General features: G+C 39.5%; 1 protein-coding gene and 1 pseudogene across 1 annotated transcript; both read right to left on the reverse strand.

The window, feature by feature from the left end:
- Window positions 1-1459: 1459 nt before the first annotated feature.
- On the reverse strand, window positions 1460-2638 carry LOC117815390 (arachidonate 15-lipoxygenase B-like). The gene is made up of 2 exons (XM_034687074.1): window positions 2445-2638; window positions 1460-1999 (listed from the first exon to the last, which is right to left on the reverse strand). Exons 1-2 carry the CDS (start codon window positions 2607-2609, stop codon window positions 1820-1822), a joined length of 345 nt encoding a protein of 114 aa, XP_034542965.1. The 5' UTR covers window positions 2610-2638; the 3' UTR covers window positions 1460-1819.
- A 4937-nt stretch (window positions 2639-7575) lies between these two features.
- On the reverse strand, window positions 7576-16996 carry LOC117815391 (annotated as a pseudogene).
- Between the last annotated feature and the right edge of the window lie 955 nt (window positions 16997-17951).

Genomic DNA, 17951 nt, shown 5'->3' on the forward strand with positions numbered 1-17951 from the left:
CCCCTAAGTCCTTTCCCCTAAGTCACTAATGTCCCCTCCTTCTTTGTGGACGCTGGTTTTTGCTCTTGCCCCTAGACAAATGTCATCTGTTTCTGTTGAAACTGCTCCCTCGTCATCTTCATCTTCATGTCTGTCATCTTGGGGCCGTCTCTCCTGACTTGTTTCACCCTTCTCTCGCCTGTCAGTCTCACTTTCACTTTGCCTCGACCACTCATGCACCTCAGTCTCTGCCGCAATAAATTTACATTCACCCTAAACTGTGAGTGCCAGATGTTTGAAAGGAGGTACCCTTTCTAAAAAAAAAAAGTTTTGCCCCTTCCTCTCAAACAGCCTGAGTATGCAACTGTTGATTTGTAAAGTAGGGAGGACAATAAGCAGGGCTCTCTCTGTGTTGACATGTTAAGCTGGCATTAGCTTCCATTAGTTCTCAGTCCAATTAGATATGAGTGGCACATGTACGTACTATACCTAACCAGTCCAGTGTCTTCACATGTGGTTTAAGGCATTTCAAAAGGTTTCATTTAGCAGAATTTAATATCCAGAGGAAAATGGGAAGATTTGCAAGAGGACTACATTGGATTCAGCCAACCTACAAAAAGGAAAGGAAGAAACTTGAAAGTTTTTTTTTTTTTGCTAATGCAGCTGAGCACAGGGAAAACTGGCTTAATGAATTGTGTTAGCTCTGCTGACGACTGTCTTTTTCATAGTGCAACGCTGTGTGGACGAAAGTGGGGCTCTGACCAAACCATCCACAACTCTGGCTGTGTATGAGCTGTCAGCAAACAGGTAAAGTTGGATATTGCCAAAAAAAAACAAAGCTTAGAAGGCTCTCAAGGACAAATTTTGCCAGTCAATGTGTTTGTGACTGTTGTGCGAGGGGCACTCACTCTTGCCACTACCTTGTATCTGTGTCTGGTGTGTCTACTGAACACTGATAAAGACCAGGTGTACCCAGCTTATACCCTGCTGTCCATGTACTCTGATTATCTCACCTTTGGTAGTAAGAGGTTCTTTTAGTGTTTTCCCCTGTGATTGCTCATAAGCAACACTAATACCTTGCATGATTTACTCACCATTTCCAGTTCCTCTAGAGTGTGGTTATTGGAGCTACGTCTCTTCTACCCCAGCATTTTGTGTTTCTCATTTAGAGCCCCCCTGGCAGCCATTGTGTTTTTTGTTTTATCAGATAACATTAACTTTGCACATCACTAACAATGCACTTTGTTTTAACAATTTAAACAGAATTACTGAATGTCTTTGTGGCTGTAGATGTCTAAACTAGGTATTTTTAACAGTATATTCCCATGACTTGTTACATTCCAAACCAAAACTAAAACTCTGCTTAGAAAAATAAGTATGAAGGTCTTAGGTGGAAATAAGCCAGTTATCCATTGCACTCCCCTTGTACTGTGGTGACTGGATGTATTTAATTTTACTGCTTCGTAGAAAAATACGATACTTGTTATTAATCAGTTCTTTATTATAAGCATCAAAGGATAAACACCATGGTGTAGTGCACCCCGAGGTTACACATTTGAATCCAGAAAACACAGCATACAGTGAACAGTAATTTTGAGACACACTTGACTTCTTAAGTGTTACAAACAAAGCAAAATCAAATGTTTCCAACAGTAATATTGTGATAAGTAACTAACAGTGATTATGATTTTAGATGGTACATGTTTGCTAGGATTGAAAGATTAAAGCGATACATATCCAGAAAAAGCAAACAATGATCACATGCATTAGTTTTTTTTCATTATATTTGATCCTCTCACTTTGGATAAAGCTGAAGCTGGATTTTGGCTCACACATGTTTTCAAAGAGCCACACTGTTTTCCACCACAGTCAGCGCCATGTATGTGTATGGGAGATCCAGACTCTCGTTTCTGACTTTGATGACTTCACTTAGCACTTCAAGCTCTCCTTGAAAGCCCTCAATCAGCTTGCAGGGAATCTCCTCACAGAAGCGCTGGTCTGGGTAGTGGCCCAGAGGGACCTGATGACACCAATGAAACATTTGAAAGTGAGGCTTATTATATCATTTGCATTTGATTGTTAAAAATCATAGACTTTAGAAAAAAACATGCACAGTTGTGGGAAGATAGCAGGGATGCTATCTTTGACTTAAACAACGTATTTGTAAATCGGCCCTGAAGAGCTCAAACCACTTCATTAATTTTTCAATTTGCAGCATTCAGAAAACATGCTGAACATACAGTTCATTTCTGCATGTGCTTTGTGTTTTGTTCTTTTGTATTGGTAGTGGCAATTTTTTTTGCCTGTGTGTCTTCTACAAATATTTCCTCTTTCTTTTTTAAATTGGTGTGGGTTTAGCCGTCAGGGCCTTGGTATAATTTTGCTTCGATGACATATTGCCCTACTCAACACATTTCATGCATACATTAGATTAATGCATTTTTTATGAAGCATTTGGCACTTACAAAGTCAGTGGACTGCTTGCTGAGAAGATGCATGACGGCTATTCCATGAACTGTCACGTTGACGTCAGGGAGGGTCTGCAGCATGGTGGCCTCGCTTGATTTCCCCTTCTTGGTTGGTGGAAGGAAGTTGCATGGAGGTTGGAGTGTTGGGCATCCAGGCACCATAGTGGAACTGTGATGAATTAATGATTGACAGGTGACTGATGAATATGTTTGTTAAGCACTGCACTTTGAATGTGCTGATCAATAACTCAAAGCCAGACAACAAAAAAAGTCATATTATTACCGGCTTTCTTACTGATCTTCCGCTTGTGTTAAATGCTTGATTCTGATTGGTCAAAACCCTCTGACAACCCCTTGACAACAGTGATTAACTTTCACTAGCTCACTACAGATGGGGCCTGATCTTCAAGGGTGACAGGGTTTTCGTTCCAAAAGTCTTGCATACACAATTCCAACAAAAAATCCACTCTGGACACTCAGGTGCAGAAGCCAGTCTCAGGGAGGAACATGAAACAGTCTTCTGGCCAGGCATCATTTGGGACGTGCAACTTCACGTAAGCAGATGTAGTACCTGCAATGCTCTCCAACAGCAACAACAGAAAGAGACACTTACAGCTCACCAAATTCCCAGCCTTCCCTGGTCCAAGGTGGGTATGGATTTCTTCACACTGCATGGCCTCACTAAAATGTGGACCAATACTTGGACTACTGGGAACTAGATCAAATCTCTGACATGACAGCATCCACAGTCATTGAGTGCTGCAAGCATCAGTTCAGGCATGGCATCCCTCATCATGTCATCACTGACAATGGACCGCCCGTCTCGAGCATGGACTTTCAAACCTTGGCTGAGGCATGGGACTTTTAACATGTTACATCGTCTCCATATCACAGCCAAAACAACTGCAAAGATTAATCTGCTGTCAAGATCGCCAAAAAAACTGCTAAAAAGGACAGCACATGCAGGTGAGGCCAGGTGGGAAGCAATACTGGCATGGAGGAACACTCTGGCTGAGGGACTCCATGCACACACGTACATCCCTACCTGCCCATAAGTCTATACTAAAGCCTGAAGTGATGCAGGGGGTATACCTTTTCAAGCAGGCAAGAGCAGGATATCCAAGCGACATTATGACCAACATGCCTGTGACATGCCTGTGATAACACAGGGGGACACGGCTCAGGTTCTTCTTCATCCCAATCAGCTCAACCATTCCTCGTCACTGGGAGTCTGCACCAACCAACTAAGTGACAGGTCATGTGAGGTTTTGTACATGGCAAAGTGTACAGATGACACATTCGCCAGGTGATCGGACCTCTCAGGATATCTACTGTTCCCCCCGATGTGGATGAATGGGAAACTGGAAACACAGACAGCACTGCTGAACATACACAGAATGATGGAGCAGAGCAGGCACCAGGGGCAATTCAGTTTGACCCTGGTGCATCTGCTGATCACAACTATATAAAAGTATTATCTCTCATTTAAGTTATCAGCCAGATATTGAACATTTTTAGGTAATTGCTTATTTAATTATGTTAAAAGAGATGTTACAGGAGTTGACCAGTAGGCGGCACTCAGGTTCCATGCATGAAGCAGCAGTAACTGTTCATATGGGTAAAGAGAAGGGCTGTTCTCCAGACACTAAGTGAGTTGTACATTACATGGAGTGCTTCGGCATGTAATAATGAAGCATCTAAATGAATAAGCCTGACCGGACAATGCATCATTAAACAATGGATTGGACAGCTGAAGAAAGACAGGAAATGTGGGGACAAACCAGCAGATGCACGCTTTAACCGCTGATTTAAAATGGCGTCCATCAGTTCCCTGATTAAGCTTTCCATACAGTCAGTCAAGCTAGGTTCAATGACACAGTACCTGTTGTATCAATCTTTTTGCAGCAGAACACCCTGTAGATACCATCCATATCAGTCCACTTCTCTGTGCAGTCACCCATACCGTCTAGTTTCAGCTCAATCAATCTGAAAATGTAAGCAAAAAACTATTGTTATACCTTAAATCGTTTTGACTAACAGGTAAGGAGGTACATTGATGTACTGATTATGATCTGACAGAATTTAGGACTTCACCCTTTAACGGCTTCCAAGCGAAACCCTGTTTTCCTTGGTGAAGGAGAACTGGACCTCATAAGGCAGTGAGCTAGAGTCTTCTGCATTCATGCAGTGAGGCATTCCAGTTCATACACATCCCATCTGGGTGAAACAGAGAGCATCAGAGTGATAAAACTTTAAAAGACTAATTCATATTTGTGGTACTGATATAGAGCAAGGAAGCATAATATAGTTCACACATATTCATACATCTACTGTATGTATTATGACCATTCTAAAAAAAAACCTGGCAGGTCTGACCAGTCCACAAGGTACTTCATGGATAGTTACCCAAACAAATATTCATGTATAAGTTGAACAGCTTTGGACATTGGTTATGATTGTGTTAAAATAAAAGGGGGGAAAGCTCTCAGCTCTCACTCATAGTCTGTCTCTCATCTGCTCAGCTCCTTTTTCCCGACTGTACTTGCCAAGAGGATGGGTCTCTTCATAGAGAGTAAGAGCTTGAGGAAAAACCACAATGAGGAATTTAATTATTGAATTTATACAATAAACTGGTTTGAGTTTTTTCATTATATTCTTTCAGAACTTGTCTTTATTTCTGTGAGTAGCACAAACCTTTTCGCTCTCTAATATGTGGTCCTCACTGTCACTGATCCAGCGGTAGACAGGGAAGTGGTAGGTGTCTCCCTCAGGGGATTTCACCCCCACCTTGTCGGGGAACCAGGCGTCATGAGGGAAAATTAGAGGAGGAGTTTTACTCAGCTCTATCATGAGCAGCTTTCCGATGGACTCCGTGCAGGACACGATAAAAGTGACACCTTGAGTAATGATAGAAGTGGCTTGACCAGATTCATGAGGTCAGATGAAATGTATTTGATAACCCAGCCCCCAATTAAAAGATCTGTAAATCCAAGTACTTAGCATACACTGATACTTAAAAACATTGTGAAGGGAGTTTCACACTTACTGATCCCGTGGTGAAGGCTAAAGGCCCTGTCATGTCTATGAGCCAAGTTTGGTGGCTCTCTCCATCTGTTCCCACCAGCTTGATGTAGACATTGTTTAAAGTGGTAGAGTTGAGTAGGTTGCCTGTGTATACAGTCACTTCATAGTTCACCATTTTCACTCTGGTGAGCAGGAGAATATCTGTGGAGAGAGAAAAAAGAAGAAACCTCTCCACACTAATTTGCTAATGGTCACAGTCCAAATAACTTTGAAGTACTTTTGGTAACAAAAACTGAATTTGCCTTTCCCCATTTATCTGTTATGGTCCAACTGAAATCAATCTGTACAGTGTCTCACTTACCAGTCAATAAGGTCTTAAAGTTCCTTTGATGAAGTTCCTTTGAGTCCTTACATTGAAGCAGACAACACTGAATACTCTTTTATATTTACTGTCTACGAGTGGGAGTGTCCTGGCTGTCAATACACATGTCAGATGATGCAATATCAGATGTGTATGTGTGCTGCAAAACAAAATACAAACCATGAGGGAAATGATTTAAAGAATTTTTCAACTTAGCACTTTAATCCATTAATCATGTAATCTACTTTAGGGGGGTCAGACAGAGTCCTGAGGACATGCTAGTACATTCAAATGCATGCTAGTTTTCCGTGACTACCAACCCTAGCTTTAAGAGATTTAAAAAAAAACCGTTTATATCAGAATACTATAGATGAAAAAGAAAATGTAGTAATAGTAAAATCTGTTTTATCAACCCCCTGTCTTGCTCTTGGCTCTTGTATTTAACATAATCAAAGTGACAGTTTAATAAGGAGCAATTATGGTTGTTGAGTAACACTGTGGGAGTGGTAGTGATAAGGTGTGGTGTAGGCTAGGATAGAGAGGTTACTCCAGCTTCCCTGAATCATCCCCCTCTATGTTGGCTCACACCTCCCTGTCACACCTGGCACCAATATAGAGAATAAAAGCAGGAAACCGAGACAAAAGTGTTTAAATAAATGTTAGATAGAGGACAGGGAAGGCATAGCCAGGGCGAGAACCTGTTTGGGCTAGAGCTCACCCCTCCGAGTTATACTGTACGCTTTGCGTAGCCCTATTCTCCCACTTCCATGGGAAAAAAAGGGAGAGACAAGAGGCAGTGAACAGGTTTCTCTTGCTTTTGTGTTTGGCCCTACTGATATTATTTCCTTCACCAAGATCCACAGACTTGTTTCTATGCTTCAGCTGACATCTCCTTTACGAACTTTTGCAGACTTTGTCTACTCCATTGTTCTGCAAAATTACAAGCAAATGATTTAAGCAAGGTATTCAATATCAGGACCCTCAAAAAGGCCCAGTCAGTCTTGGATGTTTAAATCACTTGCTGTTGTATCCTGTGTCTATCCTGCTTCAAATCTTCTTTAGAAATTGGAATATAATTAAGAAAATCCGTGTCAGGGTTGATATAAACAAGAGGCAAATGCACATCCTAGATGTGTAGCATTTAGAGCTAATAATGCTCAGGGTTAATTATATGTTGTTAAGAAGATTTTAAAATCAGAGCTGCGTGCACAATGGACATCAAACTGTAGAAAACTGTACTTTTATATTGACATGTCCTCAACATCAAAGATCATAGCATGCTTCAAGCTGTTCCCACAGTTTGTCGAAACCTACAGCGTAGCAAGAAGAGACGTTGGCTGTGAATCAGATAAACTGGGTGTACCACATTTTTTCTCAACATCAGTTAAAGTATTTTATTTTTATGAGGGCACTAACCAATTTAAGTCTTAAAAAAAACATTTAATACAATAAAGGAATACACACTGAATCGTTCAATATGTATATGAAACAAAAAACTACAGTGTAGGTCTAATATTTCTGATTCCATGCTTATTTAAAGGTGACATATCACGCTTTTTTCATCAATATACTGACTCCGTGACAGACCGGATATTGTTGTTACGTAACAAAAACACGGAAGTCTGAAACGGCTCGTTTCACACACATTTACAGAAAGATGGAGAAATCAAAATGGGCAGAATGGATTTTTTCATTCTCGGGGGGTTTGTACACATGCCAGGGACACATATTTCAGGTAGAGAACCATTAAAAAGTCCATTTTGCATGATATGTCACCTTTAATGTATACTTAAATGAATCGGTCTAAATGAATGATTTATTACAGCATAATGACACACCTGTCACCCCCCCACTGCACTCGGCAGCTCCCTAGTATTTACAAGAATGTCAAAGTGTCCTATGCCAAAGTCATGTAGTTTCTCAACACTATTAAACATGACAGTATTTCACAATTCTAAAACATAACTTTCAACATACCAACAACCATCAAGCCCACAAAAAAACCTGAAACAGTGCTCTATCCATTACACATGCAGCACAGAATAACAATTGATGCATGGGGGGCAGAACAGACAAAAAAAAAGAAAGCTTAAACACTTTCTTAAAATCAATTTTCACATCCTTAAATGTGAGCAAATAAAAAACTCATCCATCCTATTGATAAGTTATATTACTTTATTTCCTTATGTGACACCACTGCTTCTCTTCTCTAACTTTTCACTGCATTTAGAAAAATAAAGATCAGTTCAGTTTCTTAAAGGTTAAAGAGTTGTCATTTGTATACATCATAGTAATTTTATTAAATGACATACTTGTGTTTTCCTTCCAGTGCAATTCCCTTAAGGTTATTTTAGACAGCCTGATATTTTCGTGCTAACCCTGGTCCTTCTTTTTCAAATTTTGACATCTTCATTTTATTTTCTTGGCGAGTAATCCTGCAAGTTAGCGGACTAATAAAATGAACATTTAGTTTGTTAAGGAAAGACCTCAAAACAACACAAAGTGGGTCTATAAAGCTGTGTGTCATAAACAATTAGCATGAAACAATCATATGCAATAGTTTCTTTCCATTACATTGTATCCTCTCACTTTGGAGAAAGCTGAAACCGGATATTGGCGAGCCGCTGAGCCGGTCACACATACATTCAAATGGACACACTGTTTTCCACCAAAGTTGGGTCCAGGTATGTGTATGGGAGATCCAGATTCCTGTTTCTGACTTTGATGCCTACACTTAGCACTTCAAGCTCTCCTTGTAGCTTATCTATTAGTTTGCAGGGAATCTTCTCACAGAATAGCTGGTTGGGGTACTGGCCCAAGGAGACCTGATGACAGCAATGAAACATTTAAAAGTTAGTTTTTTTTTCCATTTGCATTTGAATCTTAACATTGACTTACAACAATATAATATACAGTGGCAAAAAAGCTAGCAGATTTGTCTGCCTTGAGGAGCTCAACAGACTGCAGTTTAAGAAAGCATACATTTCCTATATAAAAGCAGTATTACGAAACTATACTATGTGTACAATTAGTTTGCTGTGTTGTGCTGTAGCATTTTAGTCCTGTTATCTATTTTGTTTTCATGCCTGTATTTTGCTGTGTATGTTTTTCTTTTTCGAAATGTGTAGAAAATTGCTGCTAATTATATTTTCTGACACCTACCTGTGGCAGCATTTACAGGCTTTGAAAATTATTGTATTAAAACAACAATCAACGTATGCGTATGGCAGTTTTCTTTTATAGCTCATATTGAGGAATCATTATTCATATTTGTCTATTTTATGACCAGCTAAAAACTCCTCACAAGGGGCTTAAATTGCAGTGTTTTGAACTGTCAGAGCATCAGTAGGGTTTTGCTTCAATGACATCCTGATCAAAGATTCTTGATTTGATTAATGAATTGTTTATGAAGTATTTGGCACTTACAAAGTCAGAGGACTGGCTGCTGAGAAGATACAAGAGAGCTATTCCATTAACTGTCACATTGACGTCAGGGAGCGTCTGCAGCATGGGTGGCCTCACTTGATTTCCCCTTCTCGGTTGGTGGAGGACGTTGCATGGAGGTTGGAGTGTTGGGCATCCAGGAACCAAAGTCAAACTGCAATGAGTAAATGATTGACGGGTAACTGATGAATATCTTTTAAAGTCCTGGACTAGTATGATGATGAATAATGTTAAAGCAGTGTTTCCCCTACCATTGACTAGGAACCCCCAACCCCTATCCCTGACTACACAAGAGACTTCTTTGAATCTACCATTGTTAAATATGCGCTGATTCAGAATTAATAACTTTAGTTTGGGAGTCTCTGCTATGTGCGGCCTCTCTCTGCTGTGTGTACATTCATGTGTGTGTGTGTGTGTGTGTGTGTGTGTGTGTGTGTGTGGTGTGTGTGTGTGTTGGTGTGTGTGTGTGTGTGGTGTGTGTGTGTTTGTAGCACTGCATCCGTGTGATAACCCAGTGTGTGATGGGCAATCACACACTAATATTGGCACTGTTTCAGGTGCAATGTGTAAGTACAAAGGTGTAATGTTGGCAGACCTCTGTCCTAGTGTGGTCATGATATTGCAGTGTGACTTTTACACTATGGAACGTGTTTGTTTGTTTTTTTGTGTGTTTTTTTTTAAGTTATGTGTTTTGCCTATATTAAATAGGACAGCTGGAGAGAGACACAAAATGTGGGGTTTAGAGAGCGGGGAAAATATTTTCTAGCTGTGCTGCTAAATGCTGCAGACGAGAGAGGACGGGAGTTGAACCTGCGACAAGGACTGTAGCCTCTGTATATGGGGCGCGCTCTTAGACTGCTAGGCCGACAGTCCCTGCTAATGGTGCATTTGTAATAGTGAGGGACATAAAAAGTAATCATGACTGTCAAACCTGTTATTTCCTGCATTCTGATGAATTTTTATGCAGTAATTTCTAGTGGAACCATCTTTATTTATTTAAAAGAAGCAGCATCTTAATTAAATGTTCAAAATAGTAAATGGCTGGTTTAAAACAATGAGTGACATAATTTTGGGCCTTCAATCTCTCTTTGAACTGTTAAAACCCCATAAAACTATTTCACAAAAATGGCACTATAACAGTATTAAAATAACTTACCTGTCCAGAATTCACGGCTGCATGCTGTGCTGAGCAGGTGAAGATCACCATGGTAACAAACTTGACCAACCCAGCCACTGTGTTAAATCTCTGAGGAATTCCTACAGAAGATAAACTGCATTACAAAACTGCTAGACATCTAGCAGATGATCTTATAATTTCAAACAAACCTGAATCTTTGTTAGCGAGGAATCCCTCCTCAAAAATGTCTGAAATCCACTTCTGCAGTTCATGGTCTTTCTGGACCTCAGCATCAGTCTTGTAGAAGTAGGTGAGGATTCCCTTCACAAACCTTTAAATAATGATAATAAAAATATCAATTGTAATAATGATAATAACTTTATTTTATAACACCTTTTCAAAAATGTGTTTACAAAGTACTTAGATATAACCAATATAAGAACCCAGTCACAGGGAACCCAAGCAGCATGATTAATTCAAATATAAATCACAAGATGAAACATAAGAACCCAACAACACAGGAAGAGAACCCAAGCAGAACAAGAACCCTTCAACATAAAACTGAGATTAAGAGAACCAAAGATGTAAAATGAAGTTAGCAAACAGAAAGATATAGAAACTCAAGGATAAAGAAGAGGATAAAAAGAACAACATCACATAAAAGTGAGTCTGTCAAAGTGGGTTTTAAGAAGAGATTTAAAAGATGAAACTGATGCTGCAAGCCTTATCTCTAAGGCAGGTCTTTTCAAAGTTGAGGGGACCAGATTGATACAAGCGTAATCTCCTTTTAAGCCTCCTCCTTTTTAATTTGCTTTGAAATTGAGAGAAGGGAGTTACAGTAATCGAGTCTGCAGACAATTTGTGCATGGAGTATTCTTTTGAGGTCTCACTGAGAGAGTATGAATTTTATTTTGGCAATGGTGTGAAACTAGAAAAAAAACACGATTAAACAACTTTATTCTAGTGAGATGAGAATCACACACCACTCCTACATTTCTGGGTGCTTGTTTGATGTTTTAAGATAGGGCACCAATGCTGCTCTTAAATAGGAGGGTGGAATTTTCTAGACTAAATAATATTATTTCTGATGTAGAGTCTAGTCAATGTGTTAACTCCCATCCGTTGCGTTCCAGCTACGTCTCTGATCTAGCAGTTTGGAGCCCTCCAGATCAGACAGGCAAGACTTATATTTGTGCTGGATGTCGGAGCATGACGCATACATCTCAACAGAGAAGATCGAGTGGGACAGGAAGTCAGCCACCAAAACAAAATTCAAACATCCGGTTAATTTTAAGAGTAAAACACTCTGTGTTATCGCCTGATCGTTTTTTCCCTTAACTACGTCAACAAACTGTCCTGATGAGCAGAGCCAGGCCTAAAGTCAACAGGTCAGAGGTTTTCAGAGGCAAATAAAGACAACATGAATGAGGAGAGGAGTCGGATAGTCATTAATCCAGTAATTACAGCAGTAAAACCACGGTCACATGACCCCAGCTGACCGGTGGTCCTGCTCCCGCTGTGTGCTGAAAACGCAACCAATGGGTGTTGATGGATGAGAGAGCACGGAGCGCGGATCGCAAACAGACAGGACACGGATCTGGTGGAAGTCCTGGGTAACTGACTGCCATTCTTCAATTACATGATGTTGCTCCATCGATAACAAAGAAAATGCAGAATGAAAACTAAATCATGTACTTGTGGATGATATCCCAAAGCTGGAGTCCATCATCCCTGTAGTAGAAGCCTGGCACAGTCTCCAGCTCACGCTCAGCAATGTCGTCTGGTATGCAGAGGGAGCTGTACGTCGTTGAGGACAGGGATTTCCGCAAGATCGTGAACTGACCATCTCCACCAAAAGAGAAGAACTATAAAACAGTCATCATAAAGAATTGTGTTGGAGACAATATTTAACATCCTGTAAAAAATATATTTATGGCGGTGCAGTTAAGAGCCACATTTTTTTTACTTTCATCACACACCACATCTACTTATGGACAAAGGGACTTGAATGCTGCCAGGCGTTCAAGTTTGCTCAGCAAAAGCAGCAACAAAACTCTTAAACTCTTGTCCCAGAAAGACAGTAAAATAAGGTGACTCCCATGCTGGTGGGAGGAGGAGAAAGATGGACAATGTTCCCGTTCAATGCTCATTGCTCTTTTCTTACCTTTGTGAAAGATCCGGTGTCAGACATCAGCAGAAGTCGAGCCAAGACGTTGATCTGCAGAGTATAGCGAGTGTGGGGGACGAGGAGCTGAGGGAAAGAATGAATTCTGTTACACTTGGTAACATTATTGTTTATTTTAAAAAAGTCTAGAATGTAATGCTTATATACCATTTAGCATTGTGAAATTATTGGTAATATACACATACTAACATACTATAGTTTATCAACTTTCGAAGATACACCCATCAGCAAGCTAAAAACTGATAGTAATATCAGTGTACTGCTTTGCAGGTACCTTGTACAGTGGATGCACCATGGGCAAATTGCGCAGCAGAGACACTGCAAAAACTTCAGCCAGCAGATGAGTGCGCATCAGGTGAGAACTGAGTTGAGAGTAGTTGAAATCTGCACTTCTCACAAAAATCTTGGCCAGCAACCAGTCATACTCTGAGTCAGTGGGAAAAAAGATGGGATTGTCCTCTCTAGGGCGCTGCTTCAGCTGCAAGAAAAGAAAGGGAGATGTCTACTATTTTGACCCTCATGCATGGTTCACCAAAAAAACTTTACTTTAAACTTTACTTTATGAAAAACTCTGATGAGATACAACAGACGCTTTGGTCCAGTTTATCTGATAAATAATGCTAAGAAGCAGTAAAGTAATACAAGAATTTAACACATTAAAGAAGTCTTTGTTCAATTTTTATTGGGCCAGTTAGTGAAATGAACAACACAATCATAGCTATTTGTTTCACATTTGCATGAAAAGGCCCTGAAAACACAAACACTTCTGAGAGGGTTAAGTTCAGTGACTAATTTAACTGAGGTGTCACCTTTGCAGACCATGCCTATAATAATGCATACTCAAACAGCTTGAGCCATTTCAAAATTCATTCTGTTTGTCATGAATAGAGAAAAAAGCTATTGAGACTTGAACTTTTAATAACAGGCTGTAAACATGAGACATTACTCTGTTTTGGAGCCTGCCACAAGTGGTCACTAGGGGACCTGCACTCTTTGGCACATGCCATTGGTTGTAATACTCAGCTCTCTAAGTTTTAGCTAGGACAGATACAAAGTTATTTCAATTCCTAGCTGAGAGAATAGCTGCTATCTACACTTAGCTGCAATATGAATCAGCATCTAACGGTTCCATTGAATAATACCAAAATCAAGCTCTAACTTCTATTTTTACTTTTAGTTATATTTGAGTTACTCTCACCTGAATAGCAATTGGCATCATCTTGTCATCAGGTGTTTTGTGTAACAGCACGAGGGGAGCCACCAGGTACTGCTTCTTCCCATTGATGGTGTTTGCTTCCACTCCATCCAAAAGCTTGTAGTCACACAGGTATATGTTGCCATCCTGAAATTTTAATGAGGATGAGAACTGATTCAGTACATACAGAATGGATATTACAAATAGCAAGTAGCTATGTTACTGCAACGTACAAGTGTATATTTAACACGTCATGAGACAAATAATTATTCTGATACCAAGACTATTCAAAGTTGAGATAATCACCTTCAGCTCCTCTTCCAAGCTGCTCTCACCACTTAGGAAGACCATGTCATCAGTGACAGGAAAGTTCCTGGGCAGTGCTGAACAACGTCGGATCAACATGGGGTTGAAACCATTTAGAAACTGGTAGGCGAAGAATTCATCATTCTTCCAGTGTTTCTGAACATAGTCTGGAAAAGTAAGGAGAATTAAGTTTTAACCTTACTGTTTAAATAAGGTGGACATGCAGTTAAAATGAAAAAAATAAAAGTGTGTTTCTCAGATTTCAGAATCTAGTCCAGTCTTGTGTCTATCTGTTCTCCCCTTCTTCTTTTTTATCCACACGCACAAATCCTTTCTTTATATTTTGCATCTCCTTTTAATTACTTTTCTGTAACAAACAACCGTAGTTTTTTTATTAGTGTGAATCATCCATCTTTACTCAGTCTATTTAAAGTAACTGTTATTTAATTGAAATAGTCAAGCCATTGTGAACATCCAAACTGTGAGAATCTCCACTGAGGTTTTTTTTTTTGCATTAGCCTTATGATTTCTTTATGAAGTATGGTATAACATAGCTTTCATGACCAATCAATTCTGAAACCATAGATTGAAAAGAAACCCCCAGATTATTCATATTATGATAAAATAAAGGCTTATCTCAGAAAAAATGAAAATGTTTCTTTTTCTAGAATAGTTTAACAAAGTTGAATGTCTGACTGCATTAGGAAGAATTTATTGATAGAAAAATGCTGTTTCCTAAAGTTATTCTTTGTGCCTTCTTTTCAAGGGTCTTTCGATTTCAATGATGTTACGAGAGTTGATCAGTAGGCGGCACTCAGGTTCCATGCATGAAGCAGCAGTAACTGTTCATATGGGTGTGTAGTAAAGGAGAAGGGCTGTTCTCCGGACATTAAGTGAGTTGTACATTACATGGAGTTCTTCAGAATGTAATGAAGAAGTATCTAAATGAGTAAGCATGACCGGACAATGTATCATTAAACAATGGATTGGACAGCTGAAGAGAGACAGGAAATGTGGGGAGTAGAGAGTGAGGATTGACACGCAGTAAAGGGTTGGGTTGGAGACAAACCAGCAGGTGCACGCTTTAACCGCTGATCTAAAATGGCGTCCATCAGTTCCCTGATTAAGCTTTTCATACAGTCAGTCAAGCTAAGTTTGATGACACAGTACCTGTTGTATCAGTCTTTTGCAGCAGAACACCCTGTAGATACCATCCATATCAGTCCACTTCTCCGTGCAGTCACCCAGTCCATCCAGTTTCAGCTCAATCAATCTGAAAATGTAAGCAAAAAAATAGTGTTATACCTTAAATCGTTTTGACTAACAGGTAAGGAGGTACATTGATGTACTGATTATGATCTGACAGAATTTAGGACTTCACCCTTTAATGGCTTCTAAGCGAAACCCTGTTTCCTTGGTGAAGGAGAACTGGACCTCATAAGGCAGTGAGCTCGGGTCTTCTGCATTCATACAGTGAGGCATCCCCTGTTTATACACAGCCCATCTGGGTGAAACAGAGAGCATCTGATTGATAAAACTTTAAAAGACTTATTTGTATCTGTGGTACTGATATAGAGCAAGGAAGCATAATATAGTTCACACATATTCCTACATCTATGTATTATGACCATTTAAAAAAAAAAAACTTGCAGGTCTGACCAGTGCACAAGGTACTTCATGGATAGTTACCCAAACAAATATATTCATCTATAAGTTGAACAGCTTTGGACATTGGTTATGATTGTGTTAAAATAAAAGGGGGAAAGCTCTCAGCTCTCACTCATAGTCTTTCTCTCGTCTGCTCAGCTCCTTTTCCCGACTGTACTTGCCAAGAGGATGGGTCTCTTCATAGACAGTAAGAGCTTGAAGAAAAACCACAATGAGGAGTTGAATTATTGAATTTATACAATAAACTGGTTTGAGTTTTTTCATAACAATCTTAAAGAACTTGTCTTTATTTCTGTGTTTAGTACAAACCTTTTCCCTCTCTAAATATGTGGTCCTCACTGTCACTGATCCAGCGGTAGACAGGGAAGTGGTAGGTGTCTCCCTCAGGGGATTTCACCTCCACCTTGGCGGGGAACCAGGCGTCATGAGGGAAAATTAGAGGAGGCGTTTTACTCAGCTCTATCATGAGCAGCTTTCCAATGGACTCCGTGCAGGACACGATAAAAGTGGACACCTTGAGTAAAGATAGAAGTGGTTTGACCAGATTCATGAGGTCAGATGAAATGTATTTGATAACCCACCCCCAATAAAAAGATCTGTAAATCTAAGTACTTAGCATACACTGATACTTAAAAAAAATCAAAGGTTGTACAAGACAAAGGTTTACTTTTTTATATTACTAATAAAATGTATTGTTGTTTTTGTCACATTAGAAACCTGAACTTAAGAGTCAGAGAAAACATAACCTACTGCTGGAAATGTGTGTCATAATTGGTGAGGAATTATACCAACCAAAGTTCTATGTAATGTACCATAATTGCACAGAAGCATGTTGTATGTTTAAACATCGTGAAGGGAGTTTCACACTTACTGATCCTGTGGTGAAGGCTAAAGGCCCTGTCATGTCTATGAGCCAAGTTTGGTGGCTCTCTCCATTTGTTCCCACCAGCTTGATGTAGACATTGTTAAAAGTGGTAGAGTTGAGTAGGTTGCCTGTGTATACAGTCACTTCATAGTTCACCATTTTCACTCTGGTGAGCAGAAGAATATCTGTGGAGAAGAGAAAAAAGAAGAAACCTTTCCAGCACTAATTTTGCTAATGGTCACACAGTCCAAATAACTTTAAAGTACTTTGGGAAACAAAAACTGAATTTGTCTTTTCCCATTTATCTGTTATGGTCCAACTGAAATCAATCTGTAAAGTGTCTCACTTACCAGTCAATAAGGTCTTAAAGTTTCTTTGATGAAGTTCCTTTGAGTCCTTGGATTGAAGCAGACAACACTGAATACTCTTTTTATATACTGTCTACGAGTGGGAGTGTCCTGGCTGTCAATACACATGTCAGATGATGCAATATCAGATGTGTCTGTGTGCTGCAAACAAAATACAAACCATGAGGGAGATGATTTTAAGAATGTTTCAACTTAGCACTTTAATCCATCAATCATGTAATCTACATTTTCTTTTAGGTTGATAGAGGTTTGAATCAGCTTTTAATAAAATATTGAAATAGTTATAGGAAACCATTCTTACAGTGCAAATTGTGCTGACTTCTTTTCTTGTTACACTCAACATTAAGTGCAGGTCCAAAAAGTTTCTTTAAGTGATATAAAAAAAAACTTTTATAGCAGAACACTATAGATGAAACAGAGAAAACAACTTTCTTTGAGAGAGCTTCTCAGTTCACACACACACACACACACACACACACACACACACACACACACACACACACACACACACACACACACGAAAAAAAAAAGTTCAGACGAGATGCTTAAAGGGAAAGTTCTGTGTTTTTCTACAGCGGGGGTTGTAAAAGGTACTTGCCAATAATACAATCTGTTTTGATCCAACCCCCTTCTTGCTCTTGGCTCTTGTATTTGACATAATCAAAGTGACAGTTTAATAAGGATCAATTATCATTGTTGAGTAACACTGTGGGAGTGGCAGTGATAAGGTGTGGTGTAGGCTAGGATAGAGAGGTGAGGCAGCAGTTTGTGGGAAAGGTGCCATGATGATTGAAAAAGGCTTAATCTGCCAGAGGAGCAAGGCTTCTCTGAGTTTGACTTCTGTAGAAGGAGGGCTGTGAGAACTCTAAATTACCAGGGAACTTCATGATTAAAAATTTAAGTTATTTTTTTCTGAGTGAAACTAACAATTAATAGATGTGTGAAGGTTTTTCTTTTGCACTATTGCTTTC

This window comes from Notolabrus celidotus, chromosome 7 (assembly GCF_009762535.1).
Source record: "Notolabrus celidotus isolate fNotCel1 chromosome 7, fNotCel1.pri, whole genome shotgun sequence".
In the NCBI taxonomy this organism is placed as follows: domain Eukaryota; kingdom Metazoa; phylum Chordata; class Actinopteri; order Labriformes; family Labridae; genus Notolabrus; species Notolabrus celidotus.